This window comes from Piliocolobus tephrosceles, chromosome 2, assembly GCF_002776525.5.
Source record: "Piliocolobus tephrosceles isolate RC106 chromosome 2, ASM277652v3, whole genome shotgun sequence".
Lineage (NCBI taxonomy): Eukaryota > Metazoa > Chordata > Mammalia > Primates > Cercopithecidae > Piliocolobus > Piliocolobus tephrosceles.
Genome location: NC_045435.1, coordinates 119,600,352 through 119,627,928, shown reverse-complemented (window position 1 = coordinate 119,627,928; position 27,577 = coordinate 119,600,352). Strand labels below are relative to the sequence as shown.

Here is a 27,577-nt window from a genome sequence, read left to right as displayed (position 1 = left end):
TAAGGGTAGAAAGTTTATTCAAAGTGATAATAACAGAGAACTTCCCAAACCTAGAGAAAGATATCAATATCTAAGTACAAGAAGGTCACAGAACACCAAGAAGATTTAACCCAAAGAACACTGTGTCGAAGAATTTAATAATCAAACCCCCAAAGGTCAAGGATAAAGGATCTGAAAAGCAGCAAGAGAAAATAAACAAATAACATACGATGGAGCTCCAATTTGTCTGGCGGAAGACTTTTCAGTGGAAACCTTATAGGCCATGAGCGAGTAGTATGATATATTTAAAATGCTGAAGGAAAAAATTTTTATCCTAGAATATTCAACAAAAATATCCTTCAAACATGAAGGAGAAATAAAGACCTTCCCAAACAAATGAAAGCTGAAAGATTTCATCAACACCAGCCTGTCCTAGAAGAAATAACAAAGGGAGTTCTTTGATCTGAAAGAAAAGGACATTCATGAGCAATAAAAAATCTTCTGAAAGTACAAAACTCACTGGTAATAGTAAGTACACAAACACAGAATACTATAATACTGTAATTGTGGTATGCATACTACTCTTAAGTAGAAAGACTAGTGATGAACCAATCAAAAATAATAACTATAACAACTTTTCAAGACAAACAGTAAAATAAGACATAAAGAGAAACAAAAGTTAAAAAACGAGAGGGATGATGTACAGAGCTTTTATTAGTTTTCTTTTTGTTTGTTTATGTAATCAGTGATAAGCTGACATCAGTTTGAAATAATAGGCAATAAGACCACGTTTGCAAGCCTTATGATAACCTCAAAAAAAAAAATACAATGTATACACCAAAAATAAAAAGCAAAAAAAGTAAAACATACCACCAGAGAAAACCACCTTCACTGAAAGAAAGACAGAAAGGAAGGAAAGAAGGAAGAGAAGACCACAAAACAACCAGAAAACAAATAACAAAACGGGCAGGGGTAAGTCCTTACTTATCAATAATAGCATTGAATGTGAATGCACTGAACTAATCAAAAGAAAAAGATTGGCAAATGGATTAAAAAATAGGAACAACCTGGTTGCCTACGAGAAACACATTCCACCTATAAAAACACCTGAACTAAAAATAAACAGATGAAAAAAGATATTCCATGCAAATGGAAACAAAAAGCAGAGGAGGAGGAGCTGTATTTGTATCAGACAAAATAGATTTCAAGACAAATATTATAAGGAGACAAGGTCATTATATAATGATAAAGGGGTCAATTCAGTTAAGCGGATACAATAATTGTAAATACATATGCACCCAATGCTGGTGTACCCATAAATATAAGGCAAATATAATTAGAGCTAAATGGAGAGACTGAGCAAAATACAATAACAGCTGGAGACGTCACCACCCAACTTTCAGCGTTGGACAGATCTTTCAGACAGAAAATCAACAAAGAAACATCAGACTGAACCTGCACTACAGAACAAATGAACCTAAACAGAATATTCCATAGAATAGCTGTAGAATACACATTCTTTTCCCCAGCACAAGGATCATTCTCAAGGACAGACCATATGTTAGGTCACAATACAAGTCTTAAAACATTCGACTAATATCAAACATCTTCTCTAAACACAATCAAATAAAACTAGAAACCAATAACAAGAGAAAATTTTGAAACTATACAAACACAAGGAAATCAAACAATAGGCTTCTGAATTAACCGTGGATAAACCAAAAACTTAAGAAAGAAAACGAAAAATTTCTTGAAACAAATAACAGAAACACAACATACCGAAACCTATGGGATACAGTGAAAGCAGTACTAAGAGGGAAGTGTATAGCTGTAAGTGCCTACATCAAAAAAGAACAAACACTTCAAATAACATGTATCTTAAACAACTAGAAAAGAGCAAACCAAACCCAAAATTAGTAGAGGAAAAGAAATAATAAAGATCAGAGATAAATGAAATTGAAACAAAGAAAATACAAAGTATCAATGAAACAAAAACTTGGTTTTTTGAAAAGATAAGCAAAATTGACACAACTTTAAACCAACTAAGAAAAAAAGAAGACCCAAATAAATAAAATCAGAGATGAAAAGGCAGACGTTACAACTGATACCACAGAAACTCAAAGGATCATCAGTGGCTACTATGAGCCACAGTATGGCAATAAATTGAAAAATTTAGAGGAAATGGATAAATTCCCAGACATATACCACCTATCAAGACTGAACCAGGAAGAAATCCATAACCTGAACAGGCCAATAACCAGAAACAAAATCAAAGCTCTAATAAAAACATCACCCAGAAAAGAAAAGCCCAGGATTCAATGGCTTCACTGCTGAATTCTGCCAAACACTTGAGGAACCAATACCAATCCTACTCAAACTATTCCAAAAAAACAGAGGAGGAGGGAATACTTCCAAACTCATTTTACAAAGCCAGTATTACCCTGATACCAAATCCAGGCAAAGACACATCGAAAAAGGAAAACTACAGGCCAATATCTCTGATAAATAAATCCTCAACAAAATACTAACAAACCAAATTCAACAATACATTAGAAAGATAATTAATCATAACCAAGGAGATTTATTCCAGGATGCAAGGATGGTTCAACATATGCAAATCAATCAATGTGATACATCTTATCAATAGAATGAAGGATAAAAATCATATGATCATTTCAGCTGATGCTGAAAAAGCATATGATACAATTCAACATCCTTCATGATAAAAACTCTCAAAAAAACCTTTCCTCTAAGATCTGGTAAACGACAAGGACGCCCACTATCACCACTGTTATTCAACACAGTACTGGAAGTCCCAGCTAGAGCAGCTGTACAAGATAAAGAAATAAAGGGTATCCAAATTGGAAACGGAAGAAGTCAAATTATCCTTGTTTGTAGATGATATGATCTTATATTTGGAGAAACCTAAAGACTCACCAGGAAACTAACAGAACTGATAAACTAAATAAAGTTGCAGAATACAAAATCAACATATAAAAACCAGCAGCATTTCTATATGCCAACAGTGAACAATCTGAAAAAGAAATTTAAAAAAGTAATCCAATTTACATTAGCCACAAATAAAATTAAATACCAAGGAATTAAGTTAACCAAGGAACTAAAAGACCTTTACAATGAAAACTATAAAACATTGATGAAGGCAACTGGATACAAAAAAGCTATGTTTATGGATTGGAAGAATCAATATTGTTAAAATGCCCATAGTACTCAAAGCAATGTACAGATTCAGTGTAATCCTTAGCAAAATACCAATGACATTCTTCACAGAAATAGAAAAAACAATCCTAAAATTTATATAGAACCACAAGAGACCCAGAATAGCCAAAAAGAATGAAACTGGAAGAGTCACATTACCTGACTTCAAATTATACTACAGAGCTATAGTAGCCAAAACACCATCTACTGGCAAAAAAAAACCAGACCAATGGAACAGAATAGAGAGCCCGGACACAAATGCACATGCCTACAATGAACTCAGTAACAACAAAGGTTCCAAGAACATACACTGGAGAAAAGAGTCTCTTTAATAAATGGTGCACAGAAAACTGGATATTCCTATGTAGAAGAACGAAAAGTAGATCCTCATCTCTTGCAATATATAAAAATCAAATCAAAATGGATTAAAGATTTAAAATCAAATAATCGAACTATGAAACGACTGCAAGAAAACATTCACAAAACTCTCCAGAACAACAGTGTTGGTAAAAATTTCTTACATAATACCCCACACGCACAGGCAACCAAAGGAAACATGGACAAACAGGACCACATCAAGTTAAAAAGCTCTGCAGAGCAAAGGAAACAATCAGCAAAGCGAAGAGACAACCCACAGAATGGGAGAAAATTGCTAACTGTCATTCTAACAAGGGATTAATAACCACCATCTATAAAGAACTCAACTGTACAGGAAAAAAAAAAATCTAATAATGCAATTTTAAAAATGGGTTAAAGATCTGAATAGACATTCTTCAAAAGAAGACATACAAATGACAAACATGCATATGAAAAGGTGCTCAACATCACAGACCATCAGAGAAATGAAAAATCAAACCTATAATGAGATATCACCTCATCCCAATTAAAATGGCTTTTAACCAAAAGACAAGGAATAACAAATTGCTGGTAAGGATGTGGAGAAAGGAAAACCCTGTTACAGTGTTGGCTGGAATGTAAATTAGTATAACCACTATGAAGAACAGTTTGGAGGTTCCTCAAAAAACTAAAAACAGAGGTACCATATGATCCTCTGGTACCAGCAATCCCAATGTTGAGGATTTTCTTTCTTTCCAAAAGAAGGAAAATCAGTATGTAGAAGAGATTTCTACACTTCCATGTTTGCTGCAGCACTGTTCACAGCAGCCAAGATTTTGAAGCAACCTAAGTGTCCATCAACAGATGAATAGAATAGATAAAATGTGGTACACATACACAACGGAGAACTAACTATTCAGCCATAAAAAAGAATGAGATCCTGTAATCTGTAACAACGTGGATGGAACCAAGGTCATTTTGTCAAGTGAAATAAGCCAGGCACAGATAGACAAACTTCACAGGTTCTCATTTACTTGTGGAAGCTAAAAAATAAAATAATTAAACTCATGGAGATAGAGAGATGGATGGTAACCAGTGGCTGAGGAGGATAGTGGGGGTGGAGGGGAAGTGAGGATGGTTAATAGGTACTAAAAAATAGGAATAATGAATAAGATCTACTATTGATAGCACAACAGGGTTACAATAGTCAACACTAACTTAATTGTACATTTTAAAATAACTGAAAGAGTATAATTGGATGGTTTGTTATACAAAAAATAAATAATTGAGGGGATGGATAACCCATTTACCATGATGTGATTATTACGCATTGTATGCCTGTTTCAAAGTGTCTCACGTACTCCATAAATACATACACCTACTATGTACCCACAAAAATGTTAAAAACTTTAAAAATAATAAAAATAAAATTTTATCTTCTAAAAAAAGTAGGTAGGTAAGGTTGGAGAGGTATTCCCAGGTTTTACTTGCTAACTAGGAAAAATTAAGAGTTCCGTATCTGCCAAGAAATGGCAGAAATAGCTGATTCATATGCTTCTGAATGGAAACATATTACTTACACAGAAGCATACTTTTGTGTAAGTTATTAGTAAACTAACATATAAACCTTTGGTGACCTAAAGTTCATATTTAGTTGCAAAATTGTTTATTTTTCAAAACATAACATATATTGCCTGAGAAAACAATTCCTCTAAATGGTCTTAGGAAAAGAAAACACAAGCCTTATTTTTTCCTGGAATCAAGAACCGAACCACCATTCTCTCCTTCCCGATATACAAATAATCACTACAAAACAATAGTTACATGAGAACCTGATATGACATGAAATGAGGTTTCTAGAAATCCATTATTCCATAATGCAATCAGGGGACCCATTTCACAGTATATTTACAACACATGCAATAAACTTGGACTTTGAACTCCGCAGCAGCTGATTAAACAAGAAGCCTATTTCTTTTCAGCTGTCCTGGCATAGCTTTATTAAGTCTAGCAAACATCAAGCTTCCAGAATGCCATAAATAACTCTGGCTTGCAAGCTGTAGTAACAGTACTAAAATCTCCCCAGGTGGTAAACATGTCCTACTAGCTAGAAATCCTTTAAAAGATGATTTCTAGACTACCACTGTAGCTATCATGGACCTAAAGTTGAGGTGAGAAGGAGTAATCATTTTAACTTTTACAATACACTGTAGACAAGATTTAGTGAATCATTTAGCTTCAGAGTAAAACAGTCATCCTTACTATGGTACAATTTTGTAGATTAATTTAACAACTACTTTCACTTTTAAATCTGCACAGCACAGAAAAAGTCAAACTAAAATATAATTTCCCTATTAGATATATAGAGAAATTTATGGGTATAGTTAAACACTAATGTTTAACTGATTAGGTATCTTATTTATATGTTAACAAACTAAAACACCAAATAATAATGCCAGTATTTCATTCTTTTTTAACCAAACACTTCATATTTGAAGGAACAATAATTATTTTACTCCACTCCCAATTCAAGCCCTAGGTTTCATCTCTGTATCAAAGAAACCCTAATAAGTACCAACCCTATTTCTAAAACCCTGTATTTCTGAACATGCTTTTGAATATGACATAAATAATTTTTTTAAAAGCTTGACACCATGCTGTCAATGTTAGATCAGTAAATTCAATTTGAGAATTATGCAGGAAAAATATCACTCAAACTGTTAGAACAAAAAGTTTTTCTAATTTATCTTCATTCACTAGAGGATTAAACTGAAGATATGCAACGTAAATTTCCCTCCATTCAAGTAAAGTCTCAAAATACCAGATAAATACAGAAAATTCTTCCACACAACTTTGCCCAATAACTTATCAACTCAGAAACACAGACATGAAAAGAGAGTATCTCTGAGTGGAATTGTGATAATGGTTCCTGGAGTAACTGAGAAGGTCAAATTAAAGTGTTACCAAGATAGGTTACTCGCTAGCTTATAGGATCTGTCTCCTTATCAAATTTCTAGAGCAAGAATAATTTAAAAATTTACTTGCTTAAATATCTATGTTTCCAAATAGATTCTTGAGAACATGCATGCAGCCTTTTTCACACCTCTAGACACTAAGAGAAGTATTCAGCAAACAAATGGCTGGCATTCAGTAAGTATTTACCTTTTTTTTTTTTTTTTTTTGAGACTGAGTCTCACTCTGTCGCCCAGGCTGAGGTGCAGTGGCCGGATCTCAGCTCACTGCAAGCTCCGCCTCCTGGGTTTATGCTATTCTCCTGCCTCAGCCTCCCCAGTAGCTGGGACTACAGGCGCCTGCCACCTTGCCCAGCTAGTTTTTTGTATTTTTTAGCAGAGACGGGGTTTCACCGTGTTCGCCAGGATGGTCTCGATCTCCTGACCTTGTGATCTGCCCGTCTCGGCCTCCCAAAGTGCTGGGATTACAGGCTTGAGCCACCGCGCCCGGCCCTCAGTAAGTATTTACTAAACAGAACTAAAGCCACTTGCTTCTAACAATAGCTCCTTGAAATGAATGGGTAAGTATCATAACAAAAATGGTGAAATTAATTACTGGTGTTGGCTACAGCTGCCAAAGATGGACATAACCAGACCTAAAAAGTCTCCAATGCTACCACGGTGGCAGTGTAACAGGAGGTTCAAAAGATGCTTTTTTTTTTTTTCTGAGATGGAGTTTCGCTTTTGTTGCCCAGGCTGGAGTGCAATGGCACGATCTCGGCTCACCACAACCTCCACCTCCCAAGTTCAAGCGATTCGATTCTCCTGCCTCAGCCTCCCGAGTAGCTGGGATTACAGGCATGCACTACCACACCCAGCTAATTCTGTATTTTTGGTAGAGATGGGGTTTCTCCATGTTGAAGCTGGTCTCAAACTCCTGAGCTCAGGTGATCCACCTGTCTCAGCCTCCCAAAATGCTGGGATTACAGGCATGAGCCACGGTGCTAGGCCTAAAAGATGCTTCTTCCTTGGTAACAACACTCCTAAATTTCTCAACCCCTTTGTGGCTAGGTTTGGTCATTAGACTTAAGTTCTTGACAAAAAAATTAAGTGGAAGTCTTGTGTAGGCCTTTCAAAGGGCTACCTGAAGGAAGCAAACTCAGCTAGAAGCAGGACCCCACTCTCTACCCCTCTTGTACGCTGAGGTGACCTTGACTGACAATGGAAGCCAAACACTAGGATGGTAGAGCAGAAGATAAGAACTTGAGCTTCTTATACTGAGTCATAATAATACTAGCCCTGGACCACTTACCTTCAGAATCTTTTATGTGACAGAAATAAATTTTTACTCAAGCCACCATTTTGTCCATTCTTCTATGATTGTCAAACCTAACATTACTTGAGAGACAGTGTTTAAAAATTTAAAATGTGTACTGAATTGGCAACTAAGTCTGTGGTTTCATGTCAACGAGTGTAAATGGATCACTCTCTACTGCCCCTAAAACTTAAAATTACAGAATACAACAACTGTAATCAAATCCAATAATGTGGAAAAAAATGGTTTTGAAATGCAGAATCTTACTATAACGAAAGTATTTTACAAAGAGAGATGAAAATTCATTGGAAATGGGTGAGAGCATATAGACTATAATAGTAACAATAAGCTTAATGGTACTAAAGGCAAATTAGATTAATAAAATAGCAAAATATTATTAAAATTTTAAAAGGCTGAAGCCACTGAATTTGAAGTCTGGAAATATTGATTTCAGTTACAGGTAATTTTAGGAAAATAATTTCACATATCAGGGACTTAGTTCCCCATTATAGAAAAGGAATTAAATAATCTCTAAGAAAATTTCAGTTCCAGAATTCTCTACACACCTTAGCATGTTAATATTAATTTAAAAGGAAACACCAAAATATATTGATATTAAGTCTAGACAATTCTTCAAATTAAAAAGCAACTACATCTTCTCCAGATACAAAGCAATGATATCTTCCAAATATCGGTTTAAAAAGTTTTGTCACCACTGACAATATTTTATTCAGATCTTTGTGCCTGCTATTCTGGCTACCTAGAATGGACTTACCTCCAACTCTTCAACTAACTACATTTATCTCTTTTAGATCTCTTTCAGATCTTAGGATATATGTTTCTACTTGAGTGAGGCCTGTCCTGACCCCTAAAGTAGGTCCCATCTATTTTCTTTCTTAACATACTCTGCTTTTAAACTTCATAGTACTTCATCACCACTGTTCATTCATATAATTATTTGTGTTCTTTTATTAAATGTCTCTTTCCCATTATAGCATCCAGAGGGAAGAGGCATTTCTGTTTGGCTTTGTTTTCACTACTTTTTTACCCTGATACAATGCCTAACACACAGTTAACAGTTAATTCATGCTAGTATTTCTTATACAAAAGAACAAGCAGATGACTAAATAAAGCGGGCATTAAAGAATTGCAGAGTTCATGCAAGAAAACGTTTACCCAACTCACCTCATTGAACACAGGATACATGACTGCATAGAGGGGCATAGAAACCATGGATGTGGTCTCAGCTTCATTCTTCATCTCTTCCATTGTCATCCTCATTCAAAAGCCAACTACAGTTGAAAAAGCAGTGCTAAAATGCAGAGGAATCTTCATTCACTGCAATATTTCTTCTCTTTTTTGATGATAAAAGAATTGGACACAAAACACACTGATCTGGTGAAAGGGAAGAAAGAACAGAGATTTACTATATTAAGGGGAAAAGACAAAGATCAATAATTTTCCTTTCCAAATTACAGAGTTCCTTTCTACCTTATGAAAAGCTATTTTTTAATATATTCTACTTGTGAAAACAAACCTAGTTGGCAAGAAATTTATCTTTTCCTCCAAAGACTCAACAGCTGCCCTTTCCTAAAGTCCTTGGTTAGGCACTACCTCACAAACAGTGTTTTAAGACGCTGCTTAACTTGAACTCAAGAGAGTTCTCTATGAAGCGCCATGGAATAATTATGCATGTCATGCCACCATATACAATCTAAGAGAACATATCAATAAGATACATATTTATAACATTTATACACAATATAAAATTATAATCAGGAAAAGCATGATGTGTAAGTGTGTGCAGAAAACCAAATTAAAGAATCAATAAAGAAGAAAGAACTAGGGTGTTTTAACATTTGAATTAAAACCTTTTTGCTATTTGTTTATTGATTCTGTCACCTGAAAATAACACAAATACAACAAGCATCAAATACTTCAGACAAACATAAAATTCAAAAAAATTCTACCAAATGTGATCCACTTGGTAAAATACCTGCTACTTAACTGTGCCAGTGATACCTTTTGGTATTCAGAAGAACTATGGAAATTGCTGTCCAAATCTGGCACGAAAACTGAGAAAGAAGAAAAACCCAGAGAGGTTGGTAGTTTGGGATTAAAATCAAGAATTCAACAATAAAAGATATTTGCCTTGAGATGTTAAGGAAATATGTTAGTTTTTAAAGAGAATACAACTATTTATTTCCTTTGCTATGGTTAAAAAAAAAACAGATCCTAACCGTAAAGTGAAATGAGTAATAGTAGTGACACACCTATATTAAACAAAAAGCAATTTTTTTGATTAATTTCTACTACTTGTAAAGCATTTTCACAGCATAAAACATTTTGCACATGCATTTAGTACTATAATAACCTGCTTTAAAAAAAGACTGCAATTCTAATTTTACAAGTGCAAAAGCAGGCTCAAAGATAATAAATAACTTGCCCAAGATCATACAAGTAGAGACCCAAGACTTGATCTCAGGACTGTGAATATAGATCTGATACTCTCATATACCAAAACCAAATTTGAAGTGGAAATAAAGAACCCCACCTCATCTACTCAAGAAAAGTACCCAGAAGTTATAATTCACTAAACATGTTTAGAGTATGTTTAGCACCACTAGGTATGAAATGTAGTTCCTAATCATTAAAAATTGATCTATGCCAGAATGTGTAAGACCTAACGAGATGGAAAGATACAATCAAAGGCCTGCAGTGACGCTTCAAAAAGCTCCAATAACCTGTTCCATTTGAAAGCTGCTTAGTATTCTACCATATCACTACCAGTGAAACGGAACTCAGCACCTATGGAAACTGTTTAGTCCCATTTCTGACAGTTCTAAACATCAAAGTTTTCCTGTTTCTCACCTGAAACCTACTCCACAACTTCACAGAACAAAAAGAGCAAAAGGCGAATTCCTGAATTTCATTCCATGGGGAAAGAGAATACCATTACCTGATTATATAACTCATTTAAGCAGATGGCTTTGGTCATAGCAAGACGAAGAGAATGGAGTAACGACAAGAAAAACTTAAGAGACTTAGTGTACCTATGTCAGAAATGAACAAGACCAAAATCATAAGCAAAAAGAAGTAGATAAATACCAATTGTGGCCCTGCTGTTCCTATTTAACTACTTAATGTCTCTTGGTAATCTGCTCCACTTCAAAATAAATTGGGAAAACTTCATAATAAAAAAAACCTGGGGAAAAGGAGGACGGCTAAAATGCAGTGATAGCAGTCAAAATGAAAAGGACAGAATGAATGCAGAATATAGACAGCGGCAGAAGGCATGGTATCATCAATGAAAAAGGAAGAAATGGCAAAACAAAACCAAGAACAGACCTTGAGGAGCTCTCTCATTGTGTGACAGAAAAAAAAATTATTTATTTAATAAATATTTCATTGGTTACAGAGGTATGATATTAAATATAGAGCAGTGAACAAGACAAGACACTCTCTGGCCCCATAAAACATATTTTATAAAAGGCAAGTCAGAAAACATACAATTGTGATGCACATACAAGGGAGAAGTCAGGCTGCTACATAGCTATGGGAGAACTGGAGAAAACCAGCATCACAAAACAAGTTTCAAGGAGAAGAAGGTAGCCAAAAGTTTTAAATGCTGCTGAGTACGGAAAGTAACTTTTAAAAAAGCATTTGATATCTTGATGAGGTTAAACAGATAACCTTCAAAGAGCAGAGTACTTATATACTGGGGTGAGAACTCCCTGCAGGGGCTAAGAGAGTGAGCTGGTAAGAAAGGAGTCTAAGCTTTCAAGAATCTCAGTATAAAGGAGGTGAAATACTTATAAGAAAAGTAAGCACAATGGAATTACTTTTGCGTTTTACTCTTTTGAACACATACGCATATAACTGCAGATGTAGAGGCTGCCAGAGGTAAAGGGATAAGGTAAGTGGCTAGAGTCACTTTCAGAATTACTGCTGACATCTCTACCTACCTAACCCCAATAAACCTACTCGAATACTTAATTTTTACCTTTTGTAAATACTGGCATTTAGTATTTTTAAAACTGGTGTTTAATAATTAGTCTCTTCTCTAAAACTAACTTTACATTACTAGCAGTGCTTATTTGTCAACAAAAAAACAGTATTTTGGCAACATCATGGGCTACATAAGTGGCTGGCCTACAGCATACATGCCATCTTTTAATACTGTTCTCATGAAAAATGCTCCAAAGAACCAATTTAAAACTCAACTTTTTAGAACACACATTAACAATGGGGGCTACTCACAGATTCAGTAGCATTTACATGAGATTAAAAATCATCAATTCCAATACGGCTTTTTAAATATTGAATTACTGTCAATTTCAACTTCAAGTTAAAATATGCCTTTGTCATTCCTTCCATATGCTTCTTCATTTGAAATAGTTGAAAGGACAACCTGCAATTACTCCATGCAACAAAGAGCCTGCTATGAAAACAGCAAGGGTCAGCTGAGCTGAGTGAGGTCTGAGGCCCCCTTTGACAAAGTGCCTTGCTTTTAGATGAGTGTGAGCACGTTCCAGCAGCTGGGTAGCACATTAACAGAATTTCAGCCCTCTAAGGTACATTATTTTCTGAAGTAGGTGCTGTTTATGCACATACAGAAAACTGAAGATCACTGACCTCAAATCCCACATCTGAAAACGCCTTAAAAAGTTATTTCATCCATCCCACTACCTACAGTAGAAACCAAAGTCCAAAAAGGATGTAGTGACTTGCTCCTGGTCACAACTTCTAGCTAATAATTAAATAAGTAATAAAAATTTAATGTTGGTATGATAGCACCATAGCAAGAACTTTATGACTGACATTTCAAATGTACTGCTTTGAGGGGAAATTTCAGTTCAAAGTAAGCTTTGTGTACTGTTAGCATCCACAGAATAAAAACCAAGAACCAGAAATGTTGGTAAGAACTTAGACAAAAGGCATACTTTTAAACACATTTTTCTTCAAAAACACCCATTGTGATATCGGGATATCAACATAGAGTATAAGCAATCTTCTCATTTATAATTTCCCACTCATTTTCTTGAATATTCAAACTAGTACTGATAACTTTCAACAGAAGATAATCAGCTTTAAATATCTTCCCGAGCTGAAGATAATTATCACTTGCTTAGAGTAAGAAGCCCAAAAACATAGGTATTCGCCATTCCACTGCCAAACATTTAAATTTCTGGTGTTTCTGCCCTCCCTAACCAACTCAAGTCTGCTCATTTAAAGAGCTACACACGGGTGTATCTCAGGGCTCAGAATCAGTATTTCCTGAAACTGCCTTACTTTACTCCATCTGGGACTTGAGATAAGTCTAGAGCCAAAGCTATTTACTACCAAATGAAAGGAGTGGACCAACAGAAGCTCTTGGTACTGGCATAGGCACTTCTTGGCTAGAAAAACAGCTTTTTAAGTAATTCTACACTTAAAATGTTTGTAGGCAGGCAGGTCTTTTTGTCTTGTTTTTCTGTCTAGTAAAATCCAGTACTTAGTCCTCTCAGCTGGCCCTAAATTCTTACAATTCCTGTAATTTCTCTCTCTAAAAAGGGAAAGATTGATTGACATGTATGCTGGATCTCCAACAAAATGTGCATGAACACTCAGTTAAGAGAAGTGTGTTCATTCTAGCAGTGAGCAGAATCCTGTGTTTATGTTCTCATTTATAAGTGTGTTTCTTCTTCCCAATAGAGACATTAGAGTCAGCAAAGCAGGCACATAACAGACACTTAATGTTTGCTGAATGACCAAATTCATGAGTTGAGATGGGCAATTTATAAATTGAATCAGTCTTGCTAATACTTTTCAAATAGCATGCCTAGCAAAATAAAAACAAACACAAAAATCAAATTAATTCTATTAACAAAGCTTGGACCCAGCCACATTATCACTGGACCCAAAATTCAGTGATAATAAGATTTCATGCCGGGCGCGGTGGCTCAAGCCTGTAATCCCAGCACTTTGGGAGGCCGAGACGGGCGGATCACGAGGTCAGGAGATCGAGACTATCCTGGCTAACATGGTGAAACCCCGTCTCTACTAAAAAATACAAAAAACTAGCTGGGCGAGGTGGCAGGCGCCTGTAGTCCCAGCTTACTCGGGAGGCTGAGGCAGGAGAATGGTGTAAAGCCCGGAGGCGGAGCTTGCAGTGAGCTGAGATCTGGCCACTACACTCCAGCCTGGGCGACAGAGCAAGACTCCGTCTCAAAAAAAAAAAAAAAAAAAAAAAAGATTTCATTATTGTTATCAGCTATACTTTCCAAAGTAATTTCATGGGAATTTTTTTAAGACAATTTTTTTTTAAGCATCAGATCATTAAAAATTATTTACAAATTCTAGTAAGGAGGTCCTCCCCAAGAGTTGGTTGACCCAGGGTTTCAAATAACTGACAATTCCTTGCTTTCTTTCAATAATATAACATACAAAATCACACTCATCAGCTGGGCATGGTGACTCATGCCTGTAATCCTAGTACTTTGGGAGGCCAAGGCGGGTGAATCACTTGAGGTCAGGAGTTCAAGACCAGATTGGCTAATATGGTGAAACCCCATCTCTACTAAAAATACAGAAATTAGCTGGGCTTGTTGGTGGGCTTCTGTAGTCCCAGCTACTCGGGAGGCTGAGGCAAGGGAATTGCTTGAACCTGGGAGGCGGAGGTTGCAGTGAGCCGAGATCGTGCCACTGCACTCCAGCCTAGGCAACAAAGCGAGATGCCGTCTCAAAACAAACAAACAAAAGAAACATACTCATCAACCTCTTAGAGAAAATAGATTTATACAAAGACTGTATAGATCACAGTCTGGCCATTTAACACAGTTGGGTGGGGTTCACATTTGCTGACACAGTTTACATACCTTTTTAGGATTTTCTCATGCCAAAACGCTGTTAGTCACTTCCAAACAAGAGACCAAGATTTAGAGGAGAAAGCTGGGAAAAGGGAGGCAGAGGAATAGGGTAAGTCAGTGATCCTACTATAGAGTAAAATGAGCTTGATATCTTAAGGATATACCTACATTTCTCTCCTTGACCTGCAAATTACATCTTCTATAATTCAATGTCTTCCATTTCCAGTTTTCTTAATAAAGTTAAGCGGAACTTAACCTCCCTGAACATACCCTAGTGTCAGTTTAGTAATTATATAATTTTACACTTAGGGACATCTAGAAGCAATCTCTTGTTAATGATAAGTGTATATAGCACTTTACCACTGTATTGTTTACATATATGCTTTAAAAATATCAAACGGACAATTTGTGCAGAAAGATACAAGGAAAAAGCATAAGCATTTAAAGACTCAAAGCATGGACTCAAATTCTGGTCCTGTCATTTATAAACTATCTTTGTCTCTGAACAAGTCATTTCATCTCTCTACACTTTAGTTTCTTCTTTAATATGTTTGACAACTCTAGGGTACTTAGCGGCACAAGCTTGTAGATCTTCAACTTGGTGCTGCTGAGACTTCCAACTCACCTTAAAAGTTAACTTTAAAAAGTTAACTGCATCATGTCAAGTGTATGCATTTACATATTTTGTAGAGTACTGTTTCTTTTCTTTGTTTTTTTTGAGACAGAGTTTCACACTGTTGCCCAGGCTGTAGTGAAGTGGTGTACCTCCACCCATGTTCAAGTGATTCTCCTTCCTCAGCCTCCCGAGTAGCTGGGTAAATTATAGGCACCTGTCACCATGCCTGGCTATTTTGTATTTTTAGGAGAGACGTGGGTTTCACCATGTTGGTCAGTTTGGTTTCAAACTCCTGACCTCAGGTGAACCACCCACCTCAGTCTCCCAAAGTGCTGGGATTACAGGCATGAGCTACCGTGCCTGGCCAGAGTACTGTTTAATATAGAAATTTATAAAATGGGTAAGAAGTAACTTTTTCTACACATAGACAGTATACAGTAGGAGATAGTGCTCAGATTGTAAGAAAAAATCCTCAGTTTGAATTTTTGCTCAGCTGGATGCTATCATTTCAGTTTTGTAAATCTCTATTTCTAAACTAGTGAGAATTAGAAATATTGAAGTACTCACTTCCCCAGGTTAAGAATAATAAATGCATATTAGACACTTAATACAGTAGCTAACACACAATAACCATTCTATTCATATTGTTATTAATATTTTAGCCAAAATTATAAGAACCTGACATGGAATCGACTACAACTACGGTGAGGCAAACCAGATGCCTAGAACACAAAATTTTGCTCTGATTTGCACAACTTGGAGAGTTACTGCTTCTTCAAAGTTTGTACCCTAGGCACATTTCTTGCCTCACCCTAGTCCTCCCCCGGCATAACATACACAATAAGACTCAAACACTGATATCACAATGTCATAAAGGCCACCTACATAGCATATTTTCAAAATCTTTTTTCTCCCATTTGCCAAAATGGGTGCATAAATAAACTTAGTTTTGGCTTACACAAAATAATTTGGTCATCAGGGGCATTTTAAAACTATTTGCCAAGCCAATGTTAAAATTACTTTTTCTAAATGTACATAGGTAAACTTAACAAACGAAACCATGGTCCAGAAGCAGGTTGGGTAGCAGGCTGGGTTGCAGACTGAAATCAAGATTTGATCAAAGCCCTTGAGATAATTCATAAAAGGTTATAATCTATACAAGATAATCAAAAGTTGACAACAAAATCAAAGAGCTCATTACCTCTGAATTAGCTGATGGGAAATGGAAACAATAACAAAATAGTAACAACTGGCTCCTACAATACTTCAAAGCAACTTGTTCAGGAGGAAAAAACATACATCTCTTTAGTTTTGACAATTCTCAATTTTTTTCCCTATGTCTAAATTTTTGGTAAATTCTGATCTGAGTAAAATTTAAATGAAAACACTTGTTGGGAGGCAGGAAACAAATTTGTCCCCTTGAATATGTTTATCTTTTGCCCATAAAGTTCTCAACCTAGTGGTTCATGAATGATGATGCCTAGTTGAATAGTTGTTTGGTGTTTAATTGAGGTACATGTCTATTTCCCTTTTTGCTAATATTATTTCTTGTCTTAATTTCTCCAATACGATGTTAATTAAAGCTTTCCTTTAAAATCCCTTAGAAATTAAACTAAACTTAAATCCTGAGAGTGTTCTTATGCCCTGTTTAAAGGTACAATTAAAAGAATCTGTACCACCCTGGGTCAGAGCTACTTGTTTTGTATCACTTATAATCTTAGATACCTAGAATTTAACTTAATGACTCCTAATGGCTTAAGATCTTCTAAAACATGCAACAGGTACTTTCATTACCTTTTGCACCAAAAACATTGCCACAGGCCACTCAAATGTTGATAAAAAGTATTAGCCCCAGACAATAAATAGCCTCTGCCTTATTTAACATTAGGTGCTAATGAGGCCAAGGTTCTACCTTGATGATGCCATTTAACTTTACCTTTAGCTCCCAATTGATCTCAAATATAAATACTATTGCTTACAAGAAGAAATTAGGGTCAGAATAGTAACTGTTTTTACTGCATTTACAGTTCCTCCTGTAACCTTCACTTTGCAACAGTGTGATTTATTTTTTAAGGAAGCATACCAAAAATAAGGTAGAACCTTGGAAATCTCTCAAATTTTGACAGTATTGCATACATGCCAGTTTTAATATGGATAAAGACATAGAGAAAGATGTGCGTTTCTCAAATTAAAAAAAAAAAAATAAGGATTCCAAACACCTTTGAATTAAATGGAAAAAAAAAACAAAAACAAAAACAACAACAACAAAAAATCTTGCAACAATCTAAACTCCTATAGGGAGCAGTTGCTGTCTAGAGGACAGGTCTGATTCATTTAACATTCCCAACAGGCTTTTGTTGTAGTAACCTGTAAGTTACTATGTAAGTCTGAGGAGGCAGCCAGTGTGTAATATCTTAGGGTTTTGTCATTCCATAACTTCAATCTCAGTTGAATTCCAGTCTATCCTGAAGTAAGAGAGAATGACTGAATAACACAGGGAGACCCATTTCAGTGCCAGGGACCAGATGGCAGTTAGACAAACTATCATTTATTTTTCTATCAGCTGTAATCTAAAATTATAAAATGAACTGATGCACATGGAAGTACTTACTATATTAGAAAGACTAAATGTCCATACAATGGTCTTTCAACCCTTTCCCCTTGTATCTACTAAAGTATAAACTCCCTAAAGAGAAGTTGTATCCATTTCTCTATTTCCTAGTATCCAACACACTATTCTGCATAGTCAGTCTAAGTCAGCAACAGTGTTAGTTGAAAATATGGTGATGAAAAGTTGAACAGCACATACCCTTGAGGGTATGCAGTCTTGCAGGGAAGACAGACAGTAAAGAAACACAGTGACATGTCACACTGCCACTTGGCATTAACACTCCAGGGAGCATACCCGCTTCACATGATATTCCTATCCTATGCAAGTTCAACAGACATGATGAACATTTGTTTGAAGAAAACAAATGAAAAATAACTTTATTAAAAATAACTACTGGAGTATGTGGTAATTCCATTCCATATGCGTAAGTCCCAGAATGAGAGAGATAAGAAACATGGATCTGCCTCTCCCCCCACCAGACTGAGAGCCACAGTGAGCTCTGACAAACAGCAGCTTGCCACACTGATTGTGACTCTTGTATTATAATATATGTATTTCTTTTTTCAATATGGTCTCTGAATAACAAGTCAAACACTTCACCTGGTACTCAAAAGAAATCTACTCCAATGCTAGAAAAAAACTGGCTGTGTTGAAGTTGTGTACTACAACGTGTACTTCCTAATACGTTTTTCAAGTTTGAATATTAAGTAATTTCTGCCTGCCACGCTGACCTTTAGCATTTAAGACATAACTTCTCTGTAACTACAACTCTTAATGATAATTTCTCTCCAATGTAGTTCAATCACTAACATCGTTTTTACTTTAATGATGAAAAATACGGTCTCTTGAGTCAGTCAGCCTGGATTCAAATCCTAATTCCAAGCAATTTTTCCTGAAACCTTAGGCAAGTTCCTTAACCTCTCTGTACTTTAGGTTCCTCATTTAAAAATTGGAGGTAATAGTGTCTCTACCTCCAACGGTTGTTGTAAGGATTATAAGAGATCCTGCAAAATGCTTAGCATGAGACCTGACAGTTACTTACTACTCAATAAATGCTAGCTATTATACTAGGTTCCAGCTCATTCCAAAAAAGGTCTAAGGCAATTTCACAGGTAATATGCATTCAATACGTAAATGAATCAAAAAGTCATTATTTAGACTAACCTCTGGTAAACTTATTCCCAAGGGACTGGCCTGACTGAGTATGTTAGTGACTACCACTTAACATGTTCCACTGCTGTTACCCAATAGTTCATAAGCTTGTTAATAAAATTCTTTTCTTTTTCTTTTAACCCTATAGGCAACCTTGATTCTGTCAACTGTGTAAGAATGAAACTGAATAGTGTAAAATCACCTTTGTGTGATTTTAAAAATGGTTATACATAGCCAAAAATGTAAGGGTGAGCTTGAAAAATAAGTGTAATATAATACATTTAAGACACATTTAAATTTTGTAGCTTAAATGACAAAATTGAAATTTCCATCTTCATACAGACAAAAATGAACCACCAAACCACAATGTTTATCTTTCAGTACATAAATTATTTCTAATTGCTATAATAAATGTGCTTTAATTTTTGCATTGTGTTTGTGTGTGTGTGTCCCTAAAGCATAACCCTCTAACACCGCAGCTTACTAAAATAATTCAAATGCAATAACATAAATAACAATAACATTTAACTTCTAAACCACTTTTATAGTTTATGTTATGGAAAAAAATATTTATCATGCAAGTGGCTTAAAATTCTTAGTAACGCCTATGATAATGACCTTAATTGTCCAACAACATATAAAAAGCAGTACTTCAGCTTCATCCTCCACATACCGGTTATGCAAGGTAAATATGAATATTTTATCCAAGATTCAAGTAACATCAACACTGACTTTTTAAAAAGTTTCGGATTTAGCAAAGACTTGTTTTTAATAATAAAATGGATAGTATTACTAAATTTTAAAGCCAAATATCAGCAATCTCTTTTTGACAATATCTTGTGGAAAAGTAAACTGGTAAATCCATGAAGGCACATAAGTCTACAATAACTCAGGACTATTGACCTTACTCTATGCCATACTGTGGTACAACAAATGACTGCGGAATTTGTTTTCAAGACCAAAACCTAACACGATTTACCCCTAAAATTCAGTTTGCATGTTTTAAAAAATGATCTTTTTATGCTTAAGTTTCCAAGTTTAAAGCAAATAAGATTCACTTAAGTATTAGAAAAATTTTTAGGAATCCCAAAATATAAGTTCCTTTGAAACAAAAACTACTCAATTTTACAAAGCCACCTTGTCTAAATCAAGTGATATTAAAGGTATAATTCATAGGAAGATAGCAAAGTTAAAAAGCAAGAAACAGAACAAAAAGCAAAGAAAAAGGAAGAATTATGGATTTTAGAATATGGAGACAGATCTGGATTCTAACCATGGCTACATTTTGGAAACTCTAGCAATTTAATTAAACTTTTTTTAGTTTAATAAGTAAATTTACTTATTTTCTTGATGTCTTCAGCTATAAAACAGCGTTAATAATACTACCTAGAGGAAATAAAGGTTTTTAGGGCAAAATGAGGTAACATTAGGGAAGAAGAGTCCATTAGAAGTTTCTTCCATGTCTGTATTTTGTCATAATGAACATCGCTCGCAAAAAGCAGGACAGCGATCTCTAAAATGCTGTGTTACACAGCAATTTTGCTGTAAGTGAAAGTGATTCCTTTGTCATTTCCATTTAGAAAATTAATCCTGATTTCAGAGACCTCCAAAAAGAACAAACATTTTTCTACAATTTATATTAAAATTCTGCCAATGACTCCTTTGCATATAACCTAAACTGCCTAAGCATTATGGCTCATTTGAAAGTTCTTATATACTTCAATCCAGAAAGCATATCTGCTTTATTCATTTCTCTATTTCTGTCCCCAGAGAAGTGCCGGAAGCATTGTGCATGAATACACTCCTTCATTCATTCAGCAAATATTTACTGAACCTTATATTGTGCCAGGTACTACATAAGTAGTGGGGTAACACATGACAAATGAGAGGGCCCTGCTCAGGTAGCTCATAGTCCAGTGAGGAGACAATATTTGTCAAATAAATACAGAAAAATAAAGTTTCTATTATCATAATGCCACAAAGGAGTACAGAGTATGGTGAATACATGGCGGTAACCTATTCTGGTTTTGGGAAGGAGGGCAAGGCTCCCTCGAGGAATGAAAACTGACTATCAGTTAGGCCAAAGAGTGAGATGGAATATGTAATGGCCACCAAGTCAGGAAGGAGCTTATGTATGTAGTAACCAAACGGTATGGTAAACGAGAAAGGCTGGGGATAAGGATGGAGAGTTGGATAGGAGAAGAGGTAAATTTTTAGTATTAAACAGAGTAAGAAAGTAATACTATTTAAATATTTAAGTCACATTAAGTCTTTTTCTCATGTAAATAATGTAAGGGAACTAAGTCTTTACTCCACAATATTAAAGACCTGTAGTCAGAAGATCTTGATTTTTATCTTACTCCCACCAGTTACAAGTCACTTAACCAACTTGAGCCTCTTCATTCTCTTCGTAAATATTATCTTACCTACTGAGACTACAATAATAATAAACAGCCCCTATTCTTACAGACCTTACATCCTTAAGAGAAAGAGACAGATGTATAATATATGGAAGACATCCCAAGTCCTATAAGAAATTACGTCCAAAAGCTGACATAAGGCTCCTGCAAAGCCCAACATGAGAAGAAATGCAGACACTGGTGAGCTGCAAACCATATGTGTACACATAACTCTGTGAACTCTTAATTATCCAATGTGCAGAGATCTAAAGTGACAACAATACTGCAGCATGTGATTGAAAGATGATTAAAAACAATACAAACATTAATCCACCATCCCAACAGAAGAAATATCAAAACTGTAATTGGCCTCAGAGATAGAGCAGTGGCAGAAATGAACCAAGAACAAAATCTAAAATACACTGAACAAATGCATTATATTATTTCCAAAATTTCCTCATAGTTCAAAAGCTCTTTCCATAATGACAGAGTTACGTGCCAGAGGTTAGAATTTATTTCATACCTCCTTCAACAAAAGGCAAATACTTACATTGTCATCTAGAAAATACATTAATATTCTTCCTTTACCATCACTGACTCATGTTCAGTTTATGGTCTATTTACACCACCGCACCCTTCTTAATCCAGTACAAAGTCAGTTATCCTCACATAATTTTCCATTTGTTTAACTGGGTCTTCCTTGTCTGTGTACTACATTACTCATGGTACATTATTCCTGATTTTACTTCATTCTATAGTACCATACTTTTTCTATTTTAAAAATCGTATTAATTTCCAGACCATCTTAATTTCAACCATCAGGTAAGAGAATATCTCTGTTCCGAAAAAAATGTTTTTGCATTAAAAAGTTACTATATTGTTGATAATATAGTAACTGCAGAGTACATTCAAAATTCAGCATAGTCTGATGATCAACTTATACATAAAACAGTAAGCTATGATTTATTACATGTTATGAGTAAGCCATGATTTATTACATGCTAACCTTTATGGATATAAAGTTATTACAAAGAAATTCTGGCATCAATGAACATACTCTTACAATTCTATTAAAAACCTATCCAATAATAATAGTCGTGAGCTATAACTGGTCATAATAGAGGATAAGGTTTGCATAAGGGCAATACTTTCTGCAAGAGATAAAATGTAAGTGTACTGTTTTTTCATTCTTTAATGTAAAATAAGAATGAATTGAAAGTCACAGATGATGCTAAGAAAAATAAAAATATGCAAGAGCTTAATTCTATTATTTGCAGACACACACACAAATACAGCCTAAAGTCAAGAAAATGGGGGAGAAGTAAAATCTCAAACCAAAAAGACGACGTTACCTCCAAGTAATGCAAAGCATTTTCTTTTCTAGTAATGGGCACACTAAACTCTCCTAACGCCACATTATTTTTAAAAAGTTTAAAGTTTTGTGAAAGAATTCCAATCCCACTAGTATCAGTTTTACAAAATGAGAGTAAAAACAGCCGTAAGGTAGAAAAAGAAAAGAATGTTCTTCTAAGGATGGGATATATTAACTGTTGTTCTCCCATCCTATTACCTACCCTTAAAAATGAACTGTGAGAATAGAGTCTATCATTTAATACATCCCTAAAAAAGAGGGAGAAATCTGTAAAAGTTAAAACTGACCCTTTTTATTTTTTCCAAAAGGTTCTTTCCTTTATTGAGGAATTTCACTCCAGTTCAAGAAACAACTTTTCATCTCACAATGGCTTCTTAGATGTATTATTAAAATACATTTACTTTGCAACTTCCTCCACTCTTTTCAAAAAGCACAACCAACGTCCCTACTATAGAAGCTGGACTCCAACAGGACTAGATTCAGAAAGTCTGTCCCTACGTGTGTGACCTTGGGCACGTCATATAATCCCTCGGTTTCCTCATCAGCATCCCAAAATGAAAGCGCTCTGAAAGCAGTAAAGGAGTAAAAACATACTTAGGTATGACACCTAAGAGGGTCAAGCCTTTCTGTTTAAGGCAAAATTGCCTCCTTAGAGGGCCACATCATTAAACTGGAACTGAATCCGTAGACCTCAACATTTGTCTCTTCCTTCTTTCAGTGCTCCCCTTCCCTCAAAGGGCATAACCCAAGTCACCCTCGAGAGCAGATTCCCCAGCACCTTTTCCTTCCTCCTCCCTTTCTCTTACTTACAAAGCAGGGGGAAAAGGGCAGCCTCACCTCTCCGTGCGAAGCCACACCTTCAAAGGACCCCACCCCAGGCACATCCGCCCTCTCCCCTCTCCCGGGGCACCAGGGGCCAACCTCGCCCTTCCCCTCCCGCCCCCACCTAGAGGAGACTTCCTGGAGGCGTTCGGGCCCAAGCCGGCAGGCGGCATTTACAAACCCGCTTTACGCCACTCGCGTAGGGTAACCTCGCTTACGCCCGTAGGGCCCCGCTCTCAGCCCCGTCCGCTTCGCCTGCCAGAATCAAGTCCGAGTGCCTCTGCCATGGCCCCTGCGTGACCCTAGACCTCTTCTGCTCGGTGCAGAGCTACGGGGACTGGGACAGAACAGCTACACCTTACCAGCAACTGAGGCACTGACTTCACTTCCCACCTTTGCAGCCCTCTTCAACTCCCGGATCAATTCACTCCGGCGACGCCGGAAGGACCCGAGAGGAACCAGGCGTTGTCCGGAATCCTGCCCAGCCGGAGTCGCGCAGAGGCCTATGGGGACTCGTAGTCCCGCTCGCCAACGTTGTCCGGAATTCCTTCACTCGGAAGACTACACTTCCCGGCAGGCCGTGCGGGGGATCCTGAGGCGATGGGTGGGGACACTTCTAGCCAATAGTAGGAGAGTTCCCTGCCTTTGCGGGAGGAGGTGAGATGAAGAGAGACGGTGCACGGAAAGGAGAGGAAGGGCGGGGCAAGCCCTCACCTGCGCCAATCAGGGTGCGGGGTAGGCCCCGCAGGCGCCTCACCCATTGAGGGGGCGGGCTGACAGAGCAGAGGAAGGAAGGGGGTGAGGGGCCCGTGGTGGGGATCGTGTGGCTGTCGGGCTGAGTGTGCCCTACGGGTGGCGAGGAAGCCTCGGGGAAATCACCCGGGTGAAGGGAGGGCTTGGTGTGGGGACTTGCAGAGGGCGGAGGAGCAGCTAAGCCCCAGGCACATCGGGCAACCAGACCCACAAGTCGGGGAGGGATAGGCTGAGCCGGGGCTCCCAGCAGAGACGCCTGGGTGGGGCAGCAGACCGCTCCAGGTGTGAGCCACAGAGGAGGGGAGAGGGACCCCCAGGGGAGGGGAAGTGGCAGAGCAGCTGCAGAAGGGCAGGGAGCGGGAAGGTACCCGGGCAGCTGCTTTCCGCTGCCTCCGGCCCGGGCAGCTGCAGAAACAGCAGGGGGAGGAGCAACAGCTGCCAAATTCGCCAACTAGAGGAGGGAGAGGCGGAGCTTGGGTCCCCGTAGAAGCCAGAGGCGCAGTCTGGACTGTAGTTTCCCGGGAGAGACGAAAGCAGGAACGAGAGCGGAGCGGAGCACAGTCCTCCGAGCACCAGCTCCAGCATCCCGTCAGGGGTTGCAGGTGTGTGGGAGGTAAGCGTGGGTCCTTCCTCGGGGCGCCTGCATTGCCCTGGAGAAAACGTGTTCCAATAGGAATTACATCAAGACACAGCTAAGAGAGTACGCCTTGGGTTAGGAAACCGGTGTCAACCCTCTCGGGTGAAAGATTTACATTTTTGGACTATAAGGGCAAAAAAGCAAAAAGAAGCTTGACTCAGGATAGGGCGTGGTTAGTGTTTTTGGTTTGAGTTGCACCAGTAAAACTGTTCTGGGGGATCTCAAGATTGAGAAAAACCCTGCTAATTGAGGACGAGGTGGATGTTATCTGGTGGATGTTATAGGTGCGTAGCGTATAAAAAGCAAAAATTTTGCTATTGATATAGAATGACTTCTGAACTATTTCACTAGGAGGATAACTTTGCGTTCTTCTTCAGTGTCTACCTTTACGTTGGTTTATCAGATTGTTCTGCTACCGACCTGTTATCCAGGGTGGTTATTCTGCAGTTTCCTAGAATTGCAAGAAATCCATATTAAAGAAGCAAATGCAGGCAGGAATAGTCAGGATAGGATGGGCTCTGACTTAATCTATCAAAAGTATAACTTTTGCCAGCAATAATGTAAAAATGAATTTTAATGAATGGATAGTTAGCTTTCTTTCCAGTGGCTCTGGAATATTGGAACAAAGACCTGGATTCAGCCTACAATGAGAACATATGGTGTACCTCACTGCTGCTCCTTATTCTCTCATTTGTGTCCGATAATATGTGTACATTTTAAAATCAAGAGTACATGGAAAGCTGTGTGGGAATCTTTTCTCTGGGTAGAAAGTATGTGCTGAAGGACTATCCTTAATATGTGTTATGATGGTGGGTTCAGATTTAAAACACATGTAGTGTCATAAAATAATAGTTTATTCCCGGTATTAAACCATATGTGTATTCAAAGTAATTGTAATACCTATGGATGGAAATATGTTGTAATGCTGGGTAAAGATGAAAGTCTCACCTACCTTTGTGTAATTATGACAAAATTACAGCCTTTTATTTTTAGAGAAATAGTAAGAAGCTATTTTCCTAGTTCATTTTCATTTTGTTACAGGGGTTCCCAATTTACATGGCTTTTAATCATAGTAGCATATTGCAGCAAATTTTGCTCTGAAATGCTTTCATTGTGACAATTGTATATTTCAGAGTCTGTCTCAATACTTTAATCTACGTTTTTTTAATAACCAGGGTCAATAAAATGGAGTAATTGCCTTGTTTTCTCCTATTTCTGTGCTTTCCTGAGTTCTCGGGATTTTAAATTTTATTTTTGTAATGCATCCCAAATTTCTCTTTGAAAAGAAGTGGCTCAAATGAATTATCTTCCCAGCTTAAAGTTCAGTCCTACTGAGTGCTACTACCGGTAAGCCTAAGCGACTTATCAGTGTATATACTCTTCCCTCCCACACTCTCACATACCATAGAAATATATAGACAGATAGCTCTTAGAAAAACAGCTGCTTTTTGATTATCGCTAAGCAGATCAGCTAAGTATCAAAAACAGCAAAGAGCTTAGAAGAAAGAAAAAGCAACAGTAGCTGCGAAACTTAACCACTGTAAGGATCAGGTTTTATCTTTGCTACAGCACTGGAGAATCTATTAATTCACATAGCTGATATGGCCCTGTGAAAATGATGTTGGGATAAAAAAATAAAAATAAAAGTGGGTATTAGGGTGACACCTGGAAAAGATTGTTTGTCCTTGTTATTTGTGATTAAGTGGATTGTCTTGAATCAGTCTTAGATCCTTTCTTAGACTCTACTACTAATTCGTTTTGTAAAACTGAATAATTGCTGTCGCTGGGTTATTTCCCCCACGTAATAATTATAATACTAGCAATGAAATTCTTTCCAAGCCTTTATTAAAAGATCTGTTTGAAAGAGTTTTATTGGGAAACAGTTAATAAGCAAGCAAATGGATAGAAGATAAATATCTAAACAGTTGAAATTAAGATGTACTTTGAATCTCAGCTTTTTATAGGTCTTCTGCTCTGAGGCATGGTAAAGGCTAGAATCTCATTAGGAATGAATGAGTTTGTGGTATTAAAGTACTGATTTTTTCACCTATTTCCAAGATTTGGATCCTTTTTACTGTGTCAGTAAAAGAGATTGGGTTTCAATATCATTTGAAAAAAGACCATATTTTTACATGAGAGAATATCATTGGTGGTATATGGCATTTATTTTTTACCTTGAACTCTTGATTCATGTTAGTTAATATTCACATTCAATCTCAGGTAATCTGAAGATTTTTCTTGATTGGTGTTGAAAACGTTCGTTTTATGGCAGTTTATAATTCTGTGTAAAATGCTACCTATGTTATAAGCATATTACTTATTCTCTTTAATTTTACTATTGGTGTATGGCTATCAGTGAATATATATGATGAGAAAGGAAAAGCAACAGAGTGCAGAATGTCTCTCTTGAATGGAAATTGCTCAGGGGATGATTGTTCTGTAGCCAAAAATCTTGGTTAATTTCCAATTACCATATCCTTTGGTCTTTTCTTTAGAATTCTGATTCTAAGCCTTTTGAGTAAAAATAAGTTAGTATGGATTTGTCTTTAACAGAAGGATTCACTGATGCA

At 36.8% G+C, this 27,577-nt stretch overlaps 2 protein-coding genes across 6 annotated transcripts in view; one reads left to right on the top strand and one right to left on the bottom strand.

The window, feature by feature from the left end:
• PDCD10 (programmed cell death 10) overlaps window positions 1-24,126 on the bottom strand; it is a 51,915-nt gene extending 27,789 nt beyond the window's left edge. Inside the window, exons 1-3 of one of the 4 annotated variants that reach the window (XM_023213506.2) lie at window positions 23,980-24,124; window positions 14,655-14,727; window positions 8,983-9,192 (exon numbers count right to left, since the gene is read on the bottom strand). In XM_023213506.2, the coding sequence (XP_023069274.1) occupies window positions 8,983-9,078 (96 nt within the window). In that variant the 5' untranslated portion in view covers window positions 9,079-9,192; window positions 14,655-14,727; window positions 23,980-24,124. Of the gene's footprint in view, window positions 1-8,982; window positions 9,193-14,654; window positions 14,728-23,632; window positions 23,703-23,979 lie in introns of those variants that run through there. The other 3 variants (XM_023213503.1, XM_023213502.2, XM_023213505.1) reach the window with 3 other exon arrangements.
• A 170-nt stretch (window positions 24,127-24,296) lies between these two features.
• The window catches only part of SERPINI1 (serpin family I member 1), an 85,671-nt gene continuing 82,390 nt past the window's right edge, over window positions 24,297-27,577 (top strand). Inside the window, exon 1 of one of the 2 annotated variants that reach the window (XM_023213501.2) lies at window positions 24,297-24,972. The gene's annotated coding sequence lies outside the window, so the exon portion shown is untranslated. Of the gene's footprint in view, window positions 24,984-27,577 lie in introns of both variants that reach the window. The other variant, XM_023213500.2, reaches the window with a different exon arrangement.